The following is a 20189-nucleotide window of genomic DNA, read 5'->3' on the forward strand; positions in this document are numbered from 1 at the left end:
TATCGCTGAGCATACATCTTTAGCATGTATCTGCTGGATATATGGCATGTCTATAACATATCGTATGCATGTCTGTAGCATGTCTCATATATAGTACAAGTCTGTAGTACATAAAGTATCTGCAGCTAGTATCACGGATATAAGCATGTGTCTTATAGCGTGGATCATAAAGTGCACACCTGAAGCAACAAGCTCATATTGCATTAATCTTGGTGGTGCCTATCCAGATATGGTAAACATCCGTAGTCCATGTCGGAATACAAGTATAAGTCTATAGTGCCATCCATGTCCGTGGTGCCATCTATAGCCTATATCTTATAGAGTATGAATCTTATAGTACTAGCGTATCTGAAGTCCATATCTTCTTATAGTATAAATCGATATCGTACATCTAATCCAGTGTACATACAGTTTATATCTAAATCTGGTAACTGGATGAACTGTCGGAATGCAGATCATAGTGGATGTATTCCACACAAATTTCGTCAAACATTTTAGCTATTATTAATTTTTTTTTCTTTTTTTTTGCAATATTAGCCAGAGACCCGCGGCAGTGCGAGCCACCTGGACGCAGGTTGGTTTCCACCAAAGGTCAAGAAACCAACCGAAGAGTTGGATTGCTCACCGTAACATAATAAATTTATGATCCCCAAACACTTTCAAAGCCTCAAAAAGGAAGAAAGTTGATCTCATAAATTTTTTTGATAGACTGACGTTGTTATAAGACATAGAATGCAAGAAAAATAGCATGACTAGCCATAGTACTATGTAGTTTCCCACCTACTTTCCATACACTTTAAAGGCATCTATTACTGTATTGCCTTCATGATGAAAAGGGCATTGAATTTGCCAGCTGGCCGCACCAGCCAAAATTAATTCAACCCCAGTTTCATGGTCTGTCCTAGATTGGCCAGATGTTAATCATTTTCGACTAGATCGAACTATCTTTCCAGATTCGACTATATAAATTGTCGTAATCCTCAAATGCTTTTTTAAGCTTTCTTGGAGTGCTTTTCAAGGCGCATCCAATGGTGCCAAGTAAGGTAGATGTTTTGAATAAACTTATTGAGCAATTTTGTAAAATATGAAAAGAGGTTTCTGGTCAAAAAGTCGAGATTTTTCCATATCAAGGTCCCACAAAGATGATTTCAGGGATTAGGTTAGATCCATAGAAACATTTTGATTCAAGATATACTATAGTAAAAGTCTTCATTATCAAGGTCAAAAACGCGATTGTTTGATTTTCGATGAAATCCATGAGGGGGTACCTCATGCTTTTTGGTCGATTTTTGGCCATGTTTTTTTGATCCCCAAAAAGTTGAGCAAAGATGTCAGAAAGTAACTGCCAGATGAGAGCAATTGTTTGGTGCTATTCTGACAATCTAAAACGGCCTTGAACGCAAGAAAACGCAACTCAAATGCATTCGGATTTTGCTGTATTAGGAGCACTAAGGACTAAAAAGGGGGAAATAACAGTATGATGCTTGCCCGTATATGAACTAGCTACGTATATACGGATGCAGAGCATCGCATAAGAATCAGATCCACAGATAATATGAAAGGTTTTTATGTGTAAGTGGAGGGTCAAAATGGAAGTAGCATTATTTTGATAAGATATGCAAGGGCAATCGGTAGCGCGAGCTGCCGCTGCGCAGGTTTGTTCTGACCGAAGCGAAGCTTAAGTAGAGAGCTACCCGAAGCATAAACACTCGCAAAGCATAATATTATTTGTAAACACCATAATTTTTTTTATTAAACATCAATAACTCGACTCAACTTTTGGACTCTATTCAACAAAAGATCACCTTGCTTGATAACAGCTTGGTATTGGGCATTCTTTGCATCGGGTCTGTTTGTTTCAATGATCCCATTTACCTTGTCAATAACACAGTTGAGGCGGCCAGCAGCAATGAATTTATAGAGATCCCTGTACATCTAGTTTAGTGCATCAAACTTACACAACTGGTCTAAACACAACTTACTTGTCAATGTATTCTTCACTCATGCCAAATGCTTGTGCCATGCTTGTAACTGTTAATGATCTGTAACTCTCCAGTAATTGAGCATAAGCTTGAATACGCATTTCACGGATGTAGTAGCGCATGTGAGGTAAGAGGTAGCGAGATGTGCGTAAGTGAGCTTGTTCAATGGCTGCTAATGAACGGAAGAACTGAGCGTATTTGCAATTGTACAAGCTAGCCATGAAATCTTCGAGATGAGGGATATCTGAGATGACCTCTAAGATTTCAGGGGCATCCAATACTCGCTTCTTGATATCTACACGCTTCATGCTGATCAAACTGGTCAAGACGGCATATTTGACAAAATCTTGGTAGGACATGATCTCGGTGCTGGTAAAAGTGCTCAAGGTATCCAAGAACAAAGAGGCGGCTCCCTTGAAATCACGAATAGACATGAGATAGACACCTTCGTATACCTTCAATCTATTGCGGCGATCCCAATCACCGCCTTGTTCAATCAATTCTCGAAGCTTTTCAATGTTGGGGCGGACGAGGCTGTTGTCGTTGAAGAAGAAGCCGATACGAACAAAGGTGAATACAATATCGATGCGAGTGCCCAATGTGATTGATCTCTTTAGTAAGTTTTCGTATGCTGTCAAGGCGTTTTCCTAGTAGCAAATCATGTCAGCGCTTGCTTGATGATACACTATACACCATCTCACCTTGTCTCCAATCTTGGCATAATAATCAGCCTTGGACAAAAAGGCTTCATTGATCTCTGTCTCTCCTTGGTTTTGCTCAGCGTCGACTGCCTTATCATCAAACTTCTTTAATTCTTCCTCGTTCTTTGCAGCCATGGCATCGTACAAAGCTTGGTCGAAAGGTGCTTGAAGCTCTTCTACCATGATCTTGTAGAAGGGCGCCATGTCTAATGTATATCAGTGTCAAATGGCCGCTTCTACATCTCTCATTTAAAATACATACTGTTCTCCTTGATGGCTTCAAAGAGTTTGTTCTTGGCTTCATCTCTTAATTCAACTGGACCTTGACTAATAATGAAACGTTGATGCTACATGTTGCAATGTGAGTACATTTCCGCTGCCGAATTATACTCGTCTGACTTACAGCGAGAGCAAGATCAGGAATCTTGGGGACCTGATTATCATCAATGGGTGCAGACATGTTGTATTGTTATAGTTTGTAAAAAAGAACAAAAGAGATAGACAAGTCTAATGCGTACGCGTGTCCTCCTCTAACCCCCCCACCCAGCACATTTCCAAGCAGCGCCCGGTGCTAGCTGAGGCTGCGCTGCTGCTTCTCCCTTCTTGCAGAGGGTCATGGATAGCAATCGTCATATACAACATTGCATGTTCGTGACGGTGAACGCGTAATCGTTCGGTTCCAAGGTGACCTCTTGGTTATAGGACAAGGTCAATGGGGGTTCAAAGAGAGAGATTTAGGGCAAATCTTTGAGTGGCATTAAACTAAACACTTCTTTTCTTACATATACATCTACAACAACAAACATGGTTACTGCTACAACAAAACCCGCTCCTACCAGTAGATTGCAACAGGCTGATGATTTCAAGGAAGCCAAGAAATTTGAAGACGCTGCTCGTTCCTACAAAGCCATCATGGCAGAGCAATCTACTTCTGAAGAGACGTTAAGAGAGCAGGAATACGCTCTTTCACAACTCGCCCAACTCTACAGAGATCTCCAGTAAACTATTCAGCTCATGATACTCACAGCATTGCCTATTAAACTCACTACCATTGTTAGACTTCCTCAAGAGCTTGCAGAATTGATTCGTTCATCTCGTCCTTTCATGTTGTCTATTGCCAAAGCCAAGACTGCAAAACTGAGTAAGAGCGCATCTCCCACACACGTTTTATAACAGCATACTCACAATCCACCTTATAGCTCGTTCACTCATTGATTATTTCAGCGACATTCCCAACTGTCTTCCTCTCCAAATTGAAATCTGCAAAGAAAACATTGAATGGTGTGTTCAAGAGAAGCGTCTCTTTTTAAAGCAAGCACTCGAAACTCGTCTCGTTGCTCTTTACTTGGATAACAAGATGTATCATGAGTCCTTGAGCTTGATTTCAGTGCTCTTGAAGGAGTTGAAGCGTTTGGATGATAAGATGGTCTTGGTTGAAGTTCAGTTACTTGAAAGTCGTGTCTGTCATGCCTTGAGAAATCTGCCCAAATCAAGAGCTGCATTGACTTCTGCTCGTACTTCTGCCAACTCTATCTATTGCCCTCCCTTATTACAGGCTGCTTTGGATATGCAATCAGGTGTTCTTCATGCTGAGGAGAAGGATTACAAGACAGCTTACTCTTACTTTTTCGAGACATTTGAAGGTTTCTCCAGTCAGGAAGATCCCAAGGCTATTTTGGCTCTCAAGTACATGTTGTTGTGTAAGATTATGTTGAATTTGGTAAGTATTTGGCTTGACTGGTGAAAGGAGCTATTGAGAGATGGATCGCTAATATCGCACATCTTCTATAGACTGAAGATGTCCATTCAATTATCGGCGGAAAGGTCGCATTGCGATATGCTGGTGTAGAAATTGATGCCATGAAGGCAGTTGCTCATGCTCACAAAAATAGAAACCTGCAAGAATTCGAGACAGCATTGGCCACATACACCAACGAACTCAACAACGATCCCATCATCCGCACTCAACTGGCAGCATTGTACGATACGCTTTTGGAACAAAATTTGGTTCGCATCATTGAGCCTTTCTCTCGTGTTGAGATCACTCACATTGCTGATATGGTCAAGTTACCCACACAACAAGTAGAAGCTAAATTATCACAAATGATCTTGGATAAAAAGTTCCACGGTATTCTCGATCAAGGTGCTGGTTGTTTGATTGTTTTTGATGAGCCTGAGGAGGACAAAACTTATGAAACTGCTATCGAGACCTTGAAACAAGTGGATAAGGTCGTTTCTAGTTTATATCAAAAGGCTGCTGAACTCTCTTAATTATACGAAAAATAAAACAAAACAAAACAAAAAAAAGTGTTTATATCAATTATTACCTCGAATCACACAATTTGTGTATGTGTTGCAATAGGCCCCTCTTCTGTCATGTCTGTCATCCAGGTAGAGATCGCTGAGAAGTTGGCGCCATCGCTATACTAGTCAAAATGCACATTTGCTAGGAGCAAAGTGAGGCGCTGTAATCGAGGCAACTGTAAGCAATGCAAAACAAATCACCCACCGATAGATTTCTACGAGGCACTTGATTATGTGAGCCTCACTAACTCATTAAAAGATATATTCTTTTAAACCGTACAGTTGATCAGGGCATGAATGAATGGCAATCTAAGATGGCCTTCCCAAAAAAGATTCAGTGTGTTCCCGGCTGATTTTATCAATTCAATTAAATTCATCACATTATTCTTTATATGTATACTCGCCTTGACGCTTGATTCCAATAGATATAACCTTGATAGATGGGTGATTATAAAGCTTGGTGACAAATATTACAAAAAGGGGGGGCTTTGGTCTGCGAGAGCGCAAGATTCACTTACGCAATTATGTGGAGAATTAACACAGATCAAACTTCCTGATATGGGCACCGAAGAAATTACCCAAACAGGTGTAGCACATCCATGCGCAAAATGTATAAATGCAGAATCAGGTTGACAGATCTACTTATTTCACCATCTCACAGCCATCTCTTTTGCTCAAGCTCATTCTTCATAATGCGTTTCTCTTTTACTGCCGCTTTCGTCGGTGCTGCCGCCTTGATCTCTTCCGTTTCTGCTGATTTCTACAACCGTCTTAACGTGGATGATGCTGCCTTTTTGTTTGTTGATCATCAAACTGGTCTTTTGAACTTGGTTCAAGACTACAACCCTGATACCTACTTGAACAACATCATGGGTTTGGCCGAGTCTGGCCAAGTACTTTAAGGTGTGTCGCACTGCTCCTTTATATTCATTTGGACTTTTACTCATGACAGCTCAATTTTAGATGCCTGTTGTCCTCACCACCTCTCGTGAAGATGGTCCCAACGGTATCTTGCTCCCTGAGCTCAAGGCTTTGTTCCCCAACTCTAGCTATGTTGCCAGGCCTGGTCAAATCAATGCCTGGGATTCTGAAGAGTTCCGAGCTGTACGTTTACCTCTTGGCGCTCATCATTATTTGTATTGACTCACACATTCCACTTCATAGGCTGTCAAGAAGACAGGCAAGAAGCAATTGATCATTTCAGGTATTGTTACTGATGTCTGTGTTACTTTTGTCTCCCTTTCTGCCAAGAAGGCTGGCTATGAGGTCTTTGTTGTTACCGATGCTTCTGGTACCTTCAGCGAGGCTGTCCGTGATGCTTCTTGGTTGAGAGTGCAACAAGGTGGCATTCAACTCATGAACTGGTTTGCTGTTGCTTGTGAATTGGGCCGTGATTGGCGTAAGGATATCAACGGTATGGCTGCTTTGTTCGCTAAGCGTTTGCCTTCTTATGCTCACATCATGGACTCGTTTGCTGGTGCCCAAGTACTCGTTAAGGGCTCTGCTTAAACTAGCATATCAGTGGTAGATTCGCCTCATTATTTATTTCAAGTTTCCTAAAAAAAAAAGCTTTAAAGCCTTCATAGAATCCACTAATTGCGGCCATCTAAAGCCGATTATGCATTCAATCTGGTGAAACAGGTACATGAAACACTGTAGACCATTTGCATCTGGAATACAGCGCCAAAGCGTTTACATTGAGGCTACATACGCAAACCCTCTGAACTATAGATATAAAAAAAAACACTGGTAACATCCAAGTCAACACACTAGACACCTTGCTTGAATATATACGAAGTTTATAGTACATCTTTTTAATAAATAAGTATAGCTAAAGCGCTTTTGCTTTGTTTGCTTATCCCAAACTCCAAGTAGTACTAAGCCAGTCAAAGGTAGTAAACGATTCATCGCTATTACACACAGGGAAGGGATACTTTGTGCTGGGCTTGGGCATCGAGATGGAAGTTTTATCATCACCTGAATAGAAGGAAGCCATTTTACCGTAACCTTGAATACTGATCACACGGTATTGGGTCTCGCCAAGCAACCAATTCTCCATGTAAGCGCTATTGACACCAGGTGTCATTCTCTGCAAGTTGACCTCCTTGTGGACCTCGACATCAATGTATTTGGCAATCTGATCTGGCTCAATGTGTTCGATAGGCAAACCCGTAATGACCATGCTAGAGATATCCACAATGTCCTCACCAATGTACTTTTTGGCCGCTTCACGGTTACTGTTGAGCGCAACAAACTCATCGCGCAAATGAGCAGAATCAGTGACCAAAAAGAAGACAATGTGCTTGTGATGGTCCTTCTTTTTAAAACTGGCCAGTTCACCAGCGCATTTCAAGAAATGGCCCCACTTTTCTAATCCATTGACATCGTACTGTGGGTTGGCAAGTGCATTGTCGTCTGTACGCACTTGAATACCGATACTCAGCACGCTCTCCATCTCGAACAGCTTTTTGTATGCGTTCAAGAAACGCCTGGAACCAATCGTGGGCTTGAACAAAAAGTTGGTGATACATCTAAAGGCGTTGTCCTTGGTAAGGCCCATGTGGTTCAGGAGCTTCTTGTATCCTTGATGAACGTTGAATGTGCGAACAATGTAGCCACGGTTTGATCTGACTTCGACATACTGTGCAAAACGAGTTAGAATGCTACAGTGGGCGGCAGAGAGAGAGAGAATAAAAAAAATACTTTACTGTGCCGTTCCACAATTCCTTCAAGTCAGTATTGCCACCATCAGGGAAGATGATCTTTGTGAGATCCTTGAGTTTTTTGTTGAGAGTGTCTACTTTTTGATAACCCAATAAAGGATTAGTGTCATCCGTGAACAAGGCTTCCATCTCTTCTGGATCGTGCGACCAATCCACATGTGGACGTTCCCAGATAGCCTCCAATGGCAATGGATTCATGGGAGCCCAATTCAACAAATAAGCCCTGTCTGTCAATAAAGCATAAAAAAAGGTAGAGATCATGCCTAAATTAAAGAAATCAGTAAAACAAGGAGTCTTCGTCGCAAGCGTCTCTCTTTAGTCACTGACCACCCATTCTATCTGCTAAACCACCACATCCACGATTACTATCTTTGGGCACTTCCTTGCAAAGATAAGACACAAATTTAGGTCTGTTCTCGATATCTATGTCCTTGGGGAAAATGCCGTTCTTGTATTGCTCTAAATAAGCCATATCTGTCTTGTGCAGTTGTGTGTATTTCTCTTGCCAGTTTCCACATTCACCGTTTTGGTTGTATGGCCATTCGTCCGAGAATGCGCCCACTTCAGTATCATACAGTTTACAGTATTCCTGGTATTCTTGGTTGGAAGCAAACCCCACAGCCTCCACCAAAGAGTGATGGGGCGTAGGAGGTGTATAAGTGCCATCAGGGCTGGTGGGCATTTTAATGATGGCTGGTAAATGGCAACGCTGAGTTTGGGATTGTTCCTGTTGTTGCTGTTGGTTATCAGCATTTTGGTGTTGATTTGTGTCTTGATTGCTGCTGGTGTTGCTGGTGTAGGTAAAGTCTACATTAAAGATCATGTCAGCCTACAGCTCTCCACTGGCACATAGAGAGCATACTTACTGGGATAAAATATCGAGCAAAGTGCCATGATGATGATGGCAAATAGACTCACCATGGTCAACGCTTTCGCTAATCTATATTTGAACAGCAAGCTCCCCTTCAACTCGTTTTGAGGTTGAACGCGATGATAAGCAACATCACTGGCCATTTTTCTTGAATGTGGAGAACAAGAGAAAAAAGAAAAAAAAGTTGGTTAAAGGAGATTTCGACTTCTTTTTATAGCTTCCAGATTTCGAGTTACCTAAAGCCCGATCTCTGTTGGTGCCATGCTGAATGTTGCCAAGGAATTAACTACTCGATAAGGGACGTCGATCCCGGTGATAACATGTATCACGGCCGACACAAGAGTTGTTTCATTACAGCATGGCATTTTAGTTGGTCTTCATCAGTTATCGGTTAGATGGATACGAGATGAAATGTCAAGCATCTCATCTCATCTCATGTGATGGCCACAGGTACACTGCCCTCTGCTTGACCACTTTATCGATGGCCACTTGTTCTGCCAGAGAGCTGCTGCTGCTCCTCGTTTTCAGCATAGGCTGCGTATCGCACTATGGGTACATCATATCAAGGTAATTATCATTGTACAACAGCCATCATCATCATTGGGTCTTTGGAACTCCATTGAACCGGTTTGGATTTTATTTTATTTTTCCACTAAGCCCACTCACAACAGCAGAAAAAAGAAATATCAGTCTTCTTTGTATTCCTTTCTCGCATGATCCACACTTGTCATTGTAATGTCGGATAAAAGTGATAATGAAGATACAGGCAATACGCCAAATTACACTGCTAGTGACACTCATCAAATAAACGGGAATGACGACATTCAGCAACAACAGGAGGATGGTTTTGGTAGTTTTGATGATGCCGTACAGGACGATGACTTTGGAGATTTTGAAGAGGAAGAGGAAGAGGAGGAGGAGGAGGAATTTGACATAGATGTAAGATCTCCCACATGGATATACCGTAAAGCACGCCATTCAATCCTGTTTTCTACGCAGAACACCCCCATCTTCAGTACCATGCAAGATGCATTAGACTTATGGCAACACCTACTAGGCCAAATATACCATTATGAAGCATTAGACAGTTTCACAGGCAATGCGCCTAAAAGTATAGAGCAATATGTACTCGAGGAAGCACCAGAGTACGTGTGCCGTTTTTAATAAATCAGCAACTCAATCTAATCCCTTTATATCAATGTAGATCTCTTCATGCTCGACTCACATGGGATTCCGTTACTCGTTACATGGAGAATGACACTGGTATACCCAGAGTGAAATGGCATCAGTCTGAAATTGAAAGGCACTATTTGAATGCCCTTGCCTGTAAGAGATCAGCGGTAAAGAATTGCACAAATTAGTAGTGTAGTACCACACATTGTACTAAAAAAAATATATATATATCTAATAGACTCCAACCATATCAAATACACCTACCATGTTGAATACAGACATGACGCAGGAGCATCATCCTATGATGGGTATGGAGCTAGCATTGGACACGGTAATAGGATCCAATGTATCTTCCGCAGTAGCAACAGACTCAGTGGTAGATCAACCTACCACTCCCAACAGCAGTGTGAGTATCTAGTTACACTAAATCAATCAAATTATTGTCTAATATAAAAGTATATTAATAGACAACCACGCCAACCACATCAGAAAAGAGATCGTCCGTCTTTGGTCTATCCTCTCTATCAAGGTTCTTGCCTCATTTGTCAAAGTCCAGTTTGCCCAAATCACCTACAACTACGACTCTTACATCGCCTATTACAGCCTCTAAAAGCTTGCCTCGACAACAAAGCACACCATTCAATCATTTGAATGTATCCAATTTGAAGCAGCAGCAAGATGCTGGTTCATCCTCCATGAAGCGGTCCAATTCGGTTGCATTTACATCAACAAGAGATACAGGCGTGCCTTCTTCATCCATGCAACTGCACACTGCAAAACCTCGACCTACCTCTTTTCAACCAGCACCACAAGGCATGGATCTGTTTGACCTGACAGACGATCCCACTACCATTGTCAAATCACCTACCACATTTCAATTCAATTTTGAGCCTCTCGTTCCAACGCATGCATCACCTCCAACGCCTGTGCGCCGAAACACAATACCAGCCAACATGCATTCAGATACCAAGTCTACGACACTTGGCAATGCATCCCTAGATACCATTCAGGATGATGAGTTTGGCGATTTCACAACGGAGGTCAACCAGGACCTGGGTCAGACGCAGGAAGGGGATGATGATTTTGGTGATTTCAGTCAAGAACGGCCTGCACCCGCAAAACCGGTCAATTTTATAGACGATGATCCGTTTGGCATCATGGGCAGTAGCAACACAAAGACAGGTAGCACGCCACTGACTAAAAACAACGACGATCCATACGATATTGCCAGCTACACTCAACATCCACCACAACCACCACCGGCCCAGCAATCTAATCGTCTGATCAGCTTGGATCAGAGTAGTTTTGCACCGCAATCAGCACCCGTAACCTCGCCCAAGCTCATGATGCCCACCACATGTGATCTGCTAACACCTATTGCATCTGGCCTCAGTGAGCAGCCGAATACGAGCGATCTAGTGCCGAAAACAGATGCAAAGGCTATTGAAGATGACGATGACTGGGGAGATTGGGCATTTTAGAGTAGCAAGAGCAATTTTAAATGGCATGTCTTGGTGCAGACTTCAGGATACACTTTTTTTTTTTTTTTTTTTTCTGAAATAAAGCCAAGTTATGTGGATGCCTTTTTACCTAGACTGGACAATAGACTGAACATGATTTACAGTTGCCAAGATGTTTATTCAAATACATATTTTCTACGCATTGTTTAATGGACAGGGTTCTGGGAATCAGTGTAGCAACCCCATTCACCTTTAGGACAGCTGTGTTCTCCAGTCAACTTGTAATTTTCGTAACAAGCGCTGTTGTGGGTTGTGAGGCATTCGCCAAACCAGCCCTTATCGGTACATGAGCAGCAGTATTCAACGAATCTATCATCACGCTTCAACTCTCTACAACCAGCGCTGACAACATTGAGAGTAGCCAAGACACAGAAGAGTACAATAACCAGGGATTTGACAGAGGCAAGCATATTGAGATTGGCTTTAGTAGTAGTATCAAAGAAAGTAAGATTGATCGAGAAAACGAGGCAGAAAATGGATTCTATTTGTATTCAAAATCTTATGCTACAACAGCATATAAACGGATTTAGATGGAATATAGAAATGCAGTGTTATGCAACAAGACGTAACTGATGGCGTTCAGGAATGCCTTTTTGTATATAGTAATACGATCTGTCGATCATTGCGTGCAGAGAGCCAACAACATGGTTTTCTAACAACATCTTGAGATACATAAAAGATCGGCAGCATGTAGCGGAAAGCGCAAAAAGCACTGGAATATGCGTTCTCCTGGATTGTACCTTCGTTTCGCACTAGTGCAATGATCAGATTCCAGGCTGCACTGAGTGCTCAAAAATGCGATCACTGATGCCAATTACAGGGCAATCGGTTATATAAAACACTGGCAGTGTACATTTGGGAGGAGGATGCCATGTAGCCTTGTGTAATGTTACCTTTGCTTTGTATGATTTAGCATATATGGCGCCTATTATCCATATGATTTTATAGCGTCATTGAACTCGGAGCTGTGTGACTTATGGAGAGCATTGATGAGACATTTGCATCTGATTCTTCTTTTTTCTTTATTTCAAAAATGTATCAACCCGAGCAAAGTTCCAGTCTATTTCTAGGCGGCCAAAGAACGACAGGACAAGATGTCAGATCGAGCAACAGTGAGTTATATTATGGGTGTGTACATTTTCCGTAAGCTGATACACAGGTCGTAACAAACCAGTGCTTGCAGCAGTGTCTATTGCCAACATTGTCAAGAGCTCATTAGGCCCAGTTGGATTAGATAAAATGCTGGTGGATGAAATTGGGGTAAAAGAGCATCTCGGGCTGGATCATGGTGTCTCGCTTCTAGTAACCCACTCGCCACATATAGGACGTCACTATCAGTAACGACGGCGCTACCATATTACAGCTCTTGGAAGTCGAACATCCTGCAGGAAAAGTGTTGGTGGAATTAGCTCAACAACAAGACAAAGAAGTAGGTGATGGCACAACCTCCGTCGTCATTATTGCAGCAGAATTGCTCAAGCGAGCCAACCACCTTGTCAGAAACAAGATCCATCCCACCACCATCATCACAGGCTACCGATTGGCTTCCAAAATGGCATGTAGATTTATTGCGGATCAAATGGCTGTCAGTGTCAATACGTTGGGGAAAGAGTGCCTGATCAATGCAGCAAAGACATCCATGAGCAGCAAAATCATTGGCTCGTAAGTGGCGATCTTTTTCGCTCCGCACTGTGGATCTATACTCATGGCTATGTAGCGATTCAGACTTCTTTGCTACTTTGGCAGTGGAATCTATGCTGGCAGTAAAGACAACCCATGCGCGAGGACAAACCAAATACCCCGTTGAGGCCGTCAACATTTTGAAAGCGCATGGCAAATCAGGGCGTGAATCAGTCCTTGTTTGTGGATACGCATTGAACTGCACAGTAGCATCACAAGCCATGAACAAATGCATCAAAAATGCTAAAATTGCCTGCTTGGACATCAACTTGCAAAAGGCGCGCATGCATCTCGGTGTGCATATTATTGTCGATGATCCTGATAAGCTACAAGACATCCGCAAGCGAGAGATTGACATCATAACCGAGCGCATCAGCAAGATTTTGGATACAGGTGCCAATGTCATATTCACTACCAAAGGCATTGACGACCTCTGTCTCAAGTTGTTTGTGGAAGCAGGTGCTATGGCTGTACGTCGATGCAAAAAGGAGGATTTGCAGCGCATAGCCAAAGCGACAGGTGCCACACTGGTGTCTTCTTTGGCTAATCTAGACGGCGAAGAGACATTTGAAGCCAGCTCGTTGGGACAAGCAGAAGAGGTGATCCAGGAACGCATCGCTGATGATGAATGTATAGTGGTCAAGGGCACAAAGAGTCAGAACGCAGCTTCTATTATATTGCGTGGTGCTAATAGTTTCATGTTGGATGAAATGGAGCGGTCGTTGCATGATGCCTTGTGTGTTGTGAAGTGTACGCTGGAGAGCAAAAGCGTGGTGCCTGGCGGCGGCGCTGTAGAATCGGCTCTCAGCATTTATTTGGAGAATTTCGCTTCCAGTGTGGCTTCCCGTGAACAGCTGGCTATTGCTGAATATGCCAGCGCTCTTTTGATCATACCCAAGACATTGGCTGTCAATGCTGCCAAAGATGCCATTGATTTGGTTGCCAAGCTCCGTGCGTATCATAATGCTGCATTGCAAGAGGGTGCCAATGAGCGCAGACGTGCCCTTAAAAACTATGGCTTGGAGTTGATGCAGGGCGGTGTGCGTGATAACCTGAATGCTGGCGTTTTGGAGCCTGCTATATCCAAGATCAAGTCGCTAAAAAGTGCTACAGAAGCTGCTCTTGCTATACTCAGAATTGACGATCTGATTAAAGGTAAAGCTTTACGCGGTGTTTTATTTTATGCAATGTATTGACGAGATGTTTTGTACAGTAAACCCACCAACTGCGGCTCCAGAAGATGGTCATGGTCATTAGCAAAGAGTGTAATAAAAGAGAGCTTGTTTTTAGTTTGGTTGATTGGATGTCAAGTCTACAGTGCCTTCTGAGCGATCACTCGACATGGATCTATAGTGAGGAGTGCTTGATCCAGAGCCAGTGGTGTCTCGCCTAGGAGTCTCTTCACGCTTGACATGATTTGCTTTATTGCTTTCCGTGATGCCACTGCGCTGTTGAGATGTTTGTTCATGCTCCTGTTCTTGTTGCCAATTCAAATCATAACGTGCCTCAAACTGTTGACGATTGACAAAGTCTACTCTCTCCACAATCATTCGCATAAGTTTATGAATCATCACCATACCCTGTTCTTCCAAGCCACCCGCTGTGTCAACATGAGGATATCTTCGTTCCAATCTGTTTGTATTGACCATGATGCTTGACATCAGTGCGAGACGATCCAGCATGAGACCCCAATCACCGATGGCTTCACAGATGTAGACTTCATGGGCAGGGAATCGTTGGCTCTCTTTGGCAGGGAGACCTTGAGTGCGCTCATTGTTCTGCTGTGCCATGGCATGTCCCTCTGATAGAGCATCTTGCTCGCCGTCGTAAACTTGAGAGTACTCTTTTTGTAACATTGGCATATACGTGCTACTCAATTTACCTGGAGTGCAGATGATGTATCTGCGAAGCTCATGTAGATATTCAACAACTGCACCAACACGATACCATCGGATGGCAGTAAATGAGTCCAAGCCTTGTTCTTGCCAATTTGTGTACATTTCTAATGTGATTATGAAAGAGAGAGAGAGAGAGAGAGAGAGAAATGAAAAATTAAAATGTGGTGGGCCATACAGATGGTATTTATTAGTGTCATTGGCAACATTTCGATTTTTATTAGCAGTATAGGATGGCTCGCATTGTTCTGAAGTTCAATGAACACACCAATTTAGTTTAAAGGCATGATATATCAACATAGTGCAATGAAGAGAATGTGCATCTTCTTCTTACCTTGATGGCACACGCATGAGTGATACAAGAGAGGCCATCACCCTCATTTGTTCTTGTTACAACACTTTTTAGATATATACCAAGTGCCAGCTCTCCAGCATACCAAAGATTACACTATGTAGTTGGCGATACGACATGGTAAAACAACACATTTTACAGCTTAAAAAGAGACATGGTTTATTGCTGATTGAGTTTTTTTTTTTTTAGTTATATTTACTACTAGCCGATCTATCTCGCTACGCTCGATGACGGCGTCGCCCTGCGGGCTCTGGCCGAAGACATTTCAAATCAGAGATAATAAAAATTTGGTATATCAAGTAGGTTTTAAACAATGATTATATTCGATTCGAAGATTTTAAAACAAAAAATAGACTTGAAACTTGATTGAGACGACAGGAGTTGGGAGTTACAGACCAACTTTTTTTATACAGCATTTATATTATATAATACTTCTGGGTAGACAACATTCTCTGTCCGAGTCGCATTTTCTGGCAGTAGAATTGTCATACCATTTGCAGATGTTGCTCTCGAGATGGCAACATAGAGTTGGCCATGTGTGAAAACAGGACTCCTGAGGTCTACAGCGACTTTTCTAAGGGATTGCCCCTGAGACTTGTTGATTGTCATCGCAAAAGACACTTTTACAGGGAACTGTTTCCTAGTCAAAATAAATGGTAATGTACCAGGCAATGTTGATAATGTAAAGCGAGGAATCAACTCTACTGCACCTGACCCTCCGAGGATTTTCACCTTGAGGACATACTGTCCAATTTGCTGAATGATCAGCCTTGTACCATTGCACAAACCTCTTTCAGGGTTGAGGTTTCTCAAGAGCATTACAGGAAGACCTACTTTCAACTCCAAAACTGCTGGCGGCAGCCCTGAAGGCGAAAGGGTTTGCAAATACTCTGAGGGATAGGCTTGGGTCTCCGTGTTGGTCAGATCAGACTGAGCTGTGTCAGCAGAGTACAGAGTGACCTTTTCCCCAATCACGTTCTCCATCACCTTGCTGTTAATAGCATCAACGTTGACGTTCTTTGAACAGAGAATAGCTCTTTCCTTGAAGAAATCACTATTTTGCAGAGGACACTGCAGAACATGCTGAGGATAGATATCTTCAATGAACTGATCAAGATCAGTCATCTGCCTCAAAAAAGAGGGCAAAGCAATGCTGCCAATCATGGATGGTTCATACGACATTTTTCCTATCCAATCTGCAAATTGCCTATCTGTGTCATTGGAGTTGGCAAGTCTCATATTCTCAGTCAGGCTCAGCTTTTGTAATTTGGGCCATAATCTTGACGATTTCAGTGAGGCATTGACGATTTCAGGACGGCCACCTTGCCTAACAACAGGTGGAATTTGAGCAAAATCACCGCCAAGAACAACAGGAATACCACCAAAGGTAACTTCATCACCACGACTACAAATATCACGAAGTGTTCGATCAAAAGCTTCAAAGCAATATCGATGCTGCATTGGCACTTCATCCCAAATTATCAATGATGTCTCTCGAATGAGATCAGCAAGATCATCGTTTTTCTTGATTGCACACACAGACTGCTCGTGGATGTTGAGTGGAATGGCAAAGCGAGAGTGCGACGTACGCCCACCAGGAAGTAGCAAAGCAGCAATGCCAGAGGAGGCAACACAGAGAACAATTTTTCCTTGGCTTCTATAAAAGTGACAAAGAGTATTGTAAATGAAGGTTTTGCCAGTGCCAGCTGGACCTTGCAAAAAGAAATGTGAGCTATTGGTGTTGCTGTTGATGGAGGAGGTGATGGTATCAAATACGTGCTTCTGGGTAGCGTTCATTTGAGCGTACTTTTGCTGGTACGAAAAGGCTTCTTGATCTTGGAGATATGACATTTCATTGAGTATCAATGAATTGCGCTGTATGCCAGTCATTCTGCTTATCAAGCCATTCCAGTTGAAGAGAGGCAAAGGCAAATTGAACTGACCTAGAGATCTGTCTTGTGCACCAAGAGATGTTTGCAACAGATATAAGCCGTAATCAAGACTTCGCGTTCCATGGTAAAATTCAGCGTCAGGTTGCACGCTGAGCAGCAGCGAATACCCTTTTTGCACGATTGCATGCTCAAGATCATCACAGAAACTTTCACAGAATTGATCCCAAATCTGAACAGGCGATACCAATGAGTTGAACATGAGCGCAGAGACAAACATTGAACGCATTGCGTAGCCAGAGGCAAAGGTAGCAGCTTCTTCAAAGGCTCTGGTCCATTCTCCATCATCTTCGATCAAATGCAGCATCATACAGGCCTCGCGAAAGGTGGCGTACTCGTGATTATTGACAGTTCTCAGATGAGAAAACGACATGGCTCCTCTGACAACTGTGAGCAGCAGACGCAGATAATACCTCTCGCCGGCAGCAGGATTGCAGTAATACATGCGCCCAATTGACATTCTACTCGAAGACCTAGGCTTCCACTTTTTTGCATTCTGCTGCCAAGTCATATGTTCAGGGAACTCTTGATAAAGCAACGGTCGAAAACCGGGTTTGCCGTGATTTGCATGGTTGTAATGAAAGTAAGCCATCAAAGTAGAGCGACTCTCTCTCAATACTTTGTCAATTTTCTCCTGTGGCCATTGGGGATCAAAATAAACAGGTTGCTCGTTTTCAAGATGCACAGCAAGTGGAGTAACAGATGGGCTTTCCTCATGCATTGGGAATTCAAACAACCTCCATGCAGCTTCAACAGGACTAATATAACGGCCATTTAGATACTTGGCTACTTCGTTATTCTGAGTTGTTGCTGTGGTAGTGGCATTTGCTGTTTCAGTGGCTGTGGTGGTGGCTGTAGTTTTGAGCGTTGTCTGATCAGAGCCTTTGTAAATATACTTGTTGATGTACTTGATTGCCTGGACGCTACCACATACTTCGACATTTACATGGGCATTGTATTTTTTTGACAAATAAGGGTTGTATGGCACCACCCACTCATTCGTCATGTGGAAATCGCGGTAGACACCCAACTTGTCCTTGACGCGCACCTGATGAGAACGACCATCTCTTCTTCTTCTATAAGTAGGATAACCATCAGCACTGGTCACCGTTACTGGCTGGTAGTTTTTGGGAAATTTCTTTGAGCATACATCATTGCCAAAAGCATCTTGTACCATACACGGAGACTTTGAGTTTAGCTCGCCACATGGGCCATGCATCATATTGCGAGTGATGATTGCATGCAATTCAGGTTCTTCTTCAACATTTGGGATCTCAGCGCAAATGATCTGATCAATCCTCTCTGGCGTATCAAATCTATCTGTTTCTGCATCCAAAAACAATAGCATATGACCGTGAGGGAGACCACGCTTTTGATACTCAATAGTCCTTACAATGCCTTTATAACAGCCAAAGACCTTTCTGTCTTTCAAGTCTTTAAGCAGCTCTCGGTGCTTAAGGTTGAATACTCGAGCAACCAAGTCGGGGCGATCAGCGGCTGTTTGGCCTGGCAACAATTCATCTTGGATCTCCCTCCAGTTTGGGTTGGCAGTAAATGTGATGAATAACGTTGGCTTACCAAAGAATCTAGAGATAGCCATTGCATTTTGATATAGCTGCATCATGAATCGCGGTCCACCAGTGAAGCTACTGGGCAAGATGAACGTCTTTCCCACCTGTTCGAGGTCTGAGTCAGCAGCAGAGGTAGCATCAGCAAGTCCTTTATACACATCAGCGCGAAGATTCGTCTGATTGACTTTGATCCAGTTCAGTTTTGTTTGCTCACAGATTGCCCAGGCATCAATCACATATTGTTGAAATAGACGTCTTGACAAAAAAATGATCTTTGACTCGTTGTTTCTAACATGCAATCGAAATCTGTAGAACACGCCCTGGGTAAGTCGGCTATCTGACACTTGTTGTTGTTGTTGTTGCTCTGCTGGTGTCTCATCTTCTTCGCTCTCAATAATCATGGCATCAGCAGTTTGCGCTGACGATTGCAGTCTTTGGCCCCAATTCCACCCATATTCACCTCTAGGAAAAAGCAAAGCATAATGAAGAGGCATATATGCAGCATGCGTCTCATTGATACGCTTAAACTGGCCTTGAGCCCTGGCCGAGGAATTGCTACGATATGTGATCAAAATATCTCTGAAACTCCTGTCAGAACACTCGTTTGGAATGATGGCAGCAATCTCGTTGACAGTTGGCAGATTTTGAGTGCGTCTGTCCTGGCCAACAACCAATTCCATTTGCATCTGAGGACTGAGCCTGATGTGAGCATTCTCGCTAACACCATCTTGAGCTTGCCTCTCCTCTTCTTCTTTCAGGATTTCGTGAGCATGTTTGTAGATGCTTACAAATGGATTGCCACAAACTACAGGATCAGCAATCATTTCACTCAGTTGCTCAATGATCGTGTCGTCCAATCCTTGATTTCTGGGGTCTGCACAGCGAATCGCAGCGGCATACTCTGGGTCGTAAACGTACAGCTGGCTATACTTTGGCACATTGCTCAAATTTAGTGGTGCTTGCAAGTGATAGAGTTCCCCATGAACACGAACCGGCGTGATGCCGCCTCTCATCTCATTCTCTCTATCCCTTTGGAGCTGCTCAGGCGTAGCATCGGTGCCAAATGATGTAAATGCGAACAAAGTGTTGTATTGTCGCATGTGCTGCAAAAAATGAGAGGATCGAGGATGGCTTCCGTTGATCAAGCTATTTAAAGGCTCGGGAGGCTCTTGCAAAAGGGGCAAGACAGCTCTACCTTTTTTGCAGCAAGCATGAAAGCAGTTGTCGTTTACTCGCTGTTGAACAGCCCTCTCTGCGGCCCAATGCAAAGCTCCACATCCATCACATTGGTTGTCCATTCTGCCCAAATCTGAACGTTGTACTCTTCCAAGTTCTGATACAAACGCTGCAGGTGCTCTTGGTGTTCTTCGATTCGCCAATCTTCTTTGCCTGGCGTAATTTCGCGCTCGTTCCTGAATTTGAGTACAAACAAAATAAACCATTGCGTCTCAGGGTTTTATTAGGCGTT

At 42.9% G+C, this 20189-nt stretch overlaps 9 protein-coding genes across 9 annotated transcripts; 4 read left to right on the top strand and 5 right to left on the bottom strand.

Moving 5' to 3' along the window:
- Window positions 1-1752: 1752 nt before the first annotated feature.
- Window positions 1753-3143, bottom strand: ATC70_012762 (uncharacterized protein; the record flags this gene model as incomplete). Its single annotated transcript, XM_064831933.1, has 5 exons — window positions 1753-1927; window positions 1983-2629; window positions 2684-2889; window positions 2946-3030; window positions 3087-3143. 5 exons carry the CDS (start codon window positions 3141-3143, stop codon window positions 1753-1755), a joined length of 1170 nt encoding a protein of 389 aa, XP_064678213.1.
- A 344-nt stretch (window positions 3144-3487) lies between these two features.
- ATC70_012763 (uncharacterized protein) lies at window positions 3488-4954 on the top strand (the record flags this gene model as incomplete). Its single annotated transcript, XM_064831934.1, has 4 exons — window positions 3488-3681; window positions 3742-3824; window positions 3883-4403; window positions 4475-4954. The coding sequence occupies 4 exons, from the start codon at window positions 3488-3490 to the stop codon at window positions 4952-4954; spliced, it is 1278 nt and encodes a 425-aa protein (XP_064678214.1).
- A 725-nt stretch (window positions 4955-5679) lies between these two features.
- ATC70_012764 (Oxidored_FMN domain-containing protein) lies at window positions 5680-6496 on the top strand (the record flags this gene model as incomplete). Its single annotated transcript, XM_064831935.1, has 3 exons — window positions 5680-5880; window positions 5951-6091; window positions 6152-6496. 3 exons carry the CDS (start codon window positions 5680-5682, stop codon window positions 6494-6496), a joined length of 687 nt encoding a protein of 228 aa, XP_064678215.1.
- A 346-nt stretch (window positions 6497-6842) lies between these two features.
- ATC70_012765 (uncharacterized protein) lies at window positions 6843-8724 on the bottom strand (the record flags this gene model as incomplete). The annotated part of the gene is made up of 4 exons (XM_064831936.1): window positions 6843-7628; window positions 7696-7973; window positions 8038-8517; window positions 8577-8724. The coding sequence occupies 4 exons, from the start codon at window positions 8722-8724 to the stop codon at window positions 6843-6845; spliced, it is 1692 nt and encodes a 563-aa protein (XP_064678216.1).
- A 592-nt stretch (window positions 8725-9316) lies between these two features.
- ATC70_012766 (uncharacterized protein) lies at window positions 9317-11235 on the top strand (the record flags this gene model as incomplete). The annotated part of the gene is made up of 5 exons (XM_064831937.1): window positions 9317-9520; window positions 9581-9726; window positions 9786-9921; window positions 9993-10160; window positions 10222-11235. 5 exons carry the CDS (start codon window positions 9317-9319, stop codon window positions 11233-11235), a joined length of 1668 nt encoding a protein of 555 aa, XP_064678217.1.
- A 185-nt stretch (window positions 11236-11420) lies between these two features.
- Window positions 11421-11684, bottom strand: ATC70_012767 (uncharacterized protein; the record flags this gene model as incomplete). Its single annotated transcript, XM_064831938.1, has 1 exon — window positions 11421-11684. The coding sequence occupies one exon, from the start codon at window positions 11682-11684 to the stop codon at window positions 11421-11423; it is 264 nt and encodes an 87-aa protein (XP_064678218.1).
- Window positions 11685-12307: 623 nt separating this feature from the next.
- On the top strand, window positions 12308-14211 carry ATC70_012768 (tRNA-uridine aminocarboxypropyltransferase; the record flags this gene model as incomplete). The annotated part of the gene is made up of 5 exons (XM_064831939.1): window positions 12308-12386; window positions 12434-12534; window positions 12599-12936; window positions 12992-14109; window positions 14168-14211. 5 exons carry the CDS (start codon window positions 12308-12310, stop codon window positions 14209-14211), a joined length of 1680 nt encoding a protein of 559 aa, XP_064678219.1.
- Window positions 14212-14240: 29 nt separating this feature from the next.
- On the bottom strand, window positions 14241-14954 carry ATC70_012769 (uncharacterized protein; the record flags this gene model as incomplete). Its single annotated transcript, XM_064831940.1, has 1 exon — window positions 14241-14954. The coding sequence occupies one exon, from the start codon at window positions 14952-14954 to the stop codon at window positions 14241-14243; it is 714 nt and encodes a 237-aa protein (XP_064678220.1).
- Window positions 14955-15606: 652 nt separating this feature from the next.
- On the bottom strand, window positions 15607-20163 carry ATC70_012770 (uncharacterized protein; the record flags this gene model as incomplete). Its single annotated transcript, XM_064831941.1, has 1 exon — window positions 15607-20163. The coding sequence occupies one exon, from the start codon at window positions 20161-20163 to the stop codon at window positions 15607-15609; it is 4557 nt and encodes a 1518-aa protein (XP_064678221.1).
- Between the last annotated feature and the right edge of the window lie 26 nt (window positions 20164-20189).

This window comes from Mucor velutinosus (genome assembly GCF_035048745.1).
Source record: "Mucor velutinosus strain NIH1002 chromosome Unknown tig00001569, whole genome shotgun sequence".
In the NCBI taxonomy this organism is placed as follows: domain Eukaryota; kingdom Fungi; phylum Mucoromycota; class Mucoromycetes; order Mucorales; family Mucoraceae; genus Mucor; species Mucor velutinosus.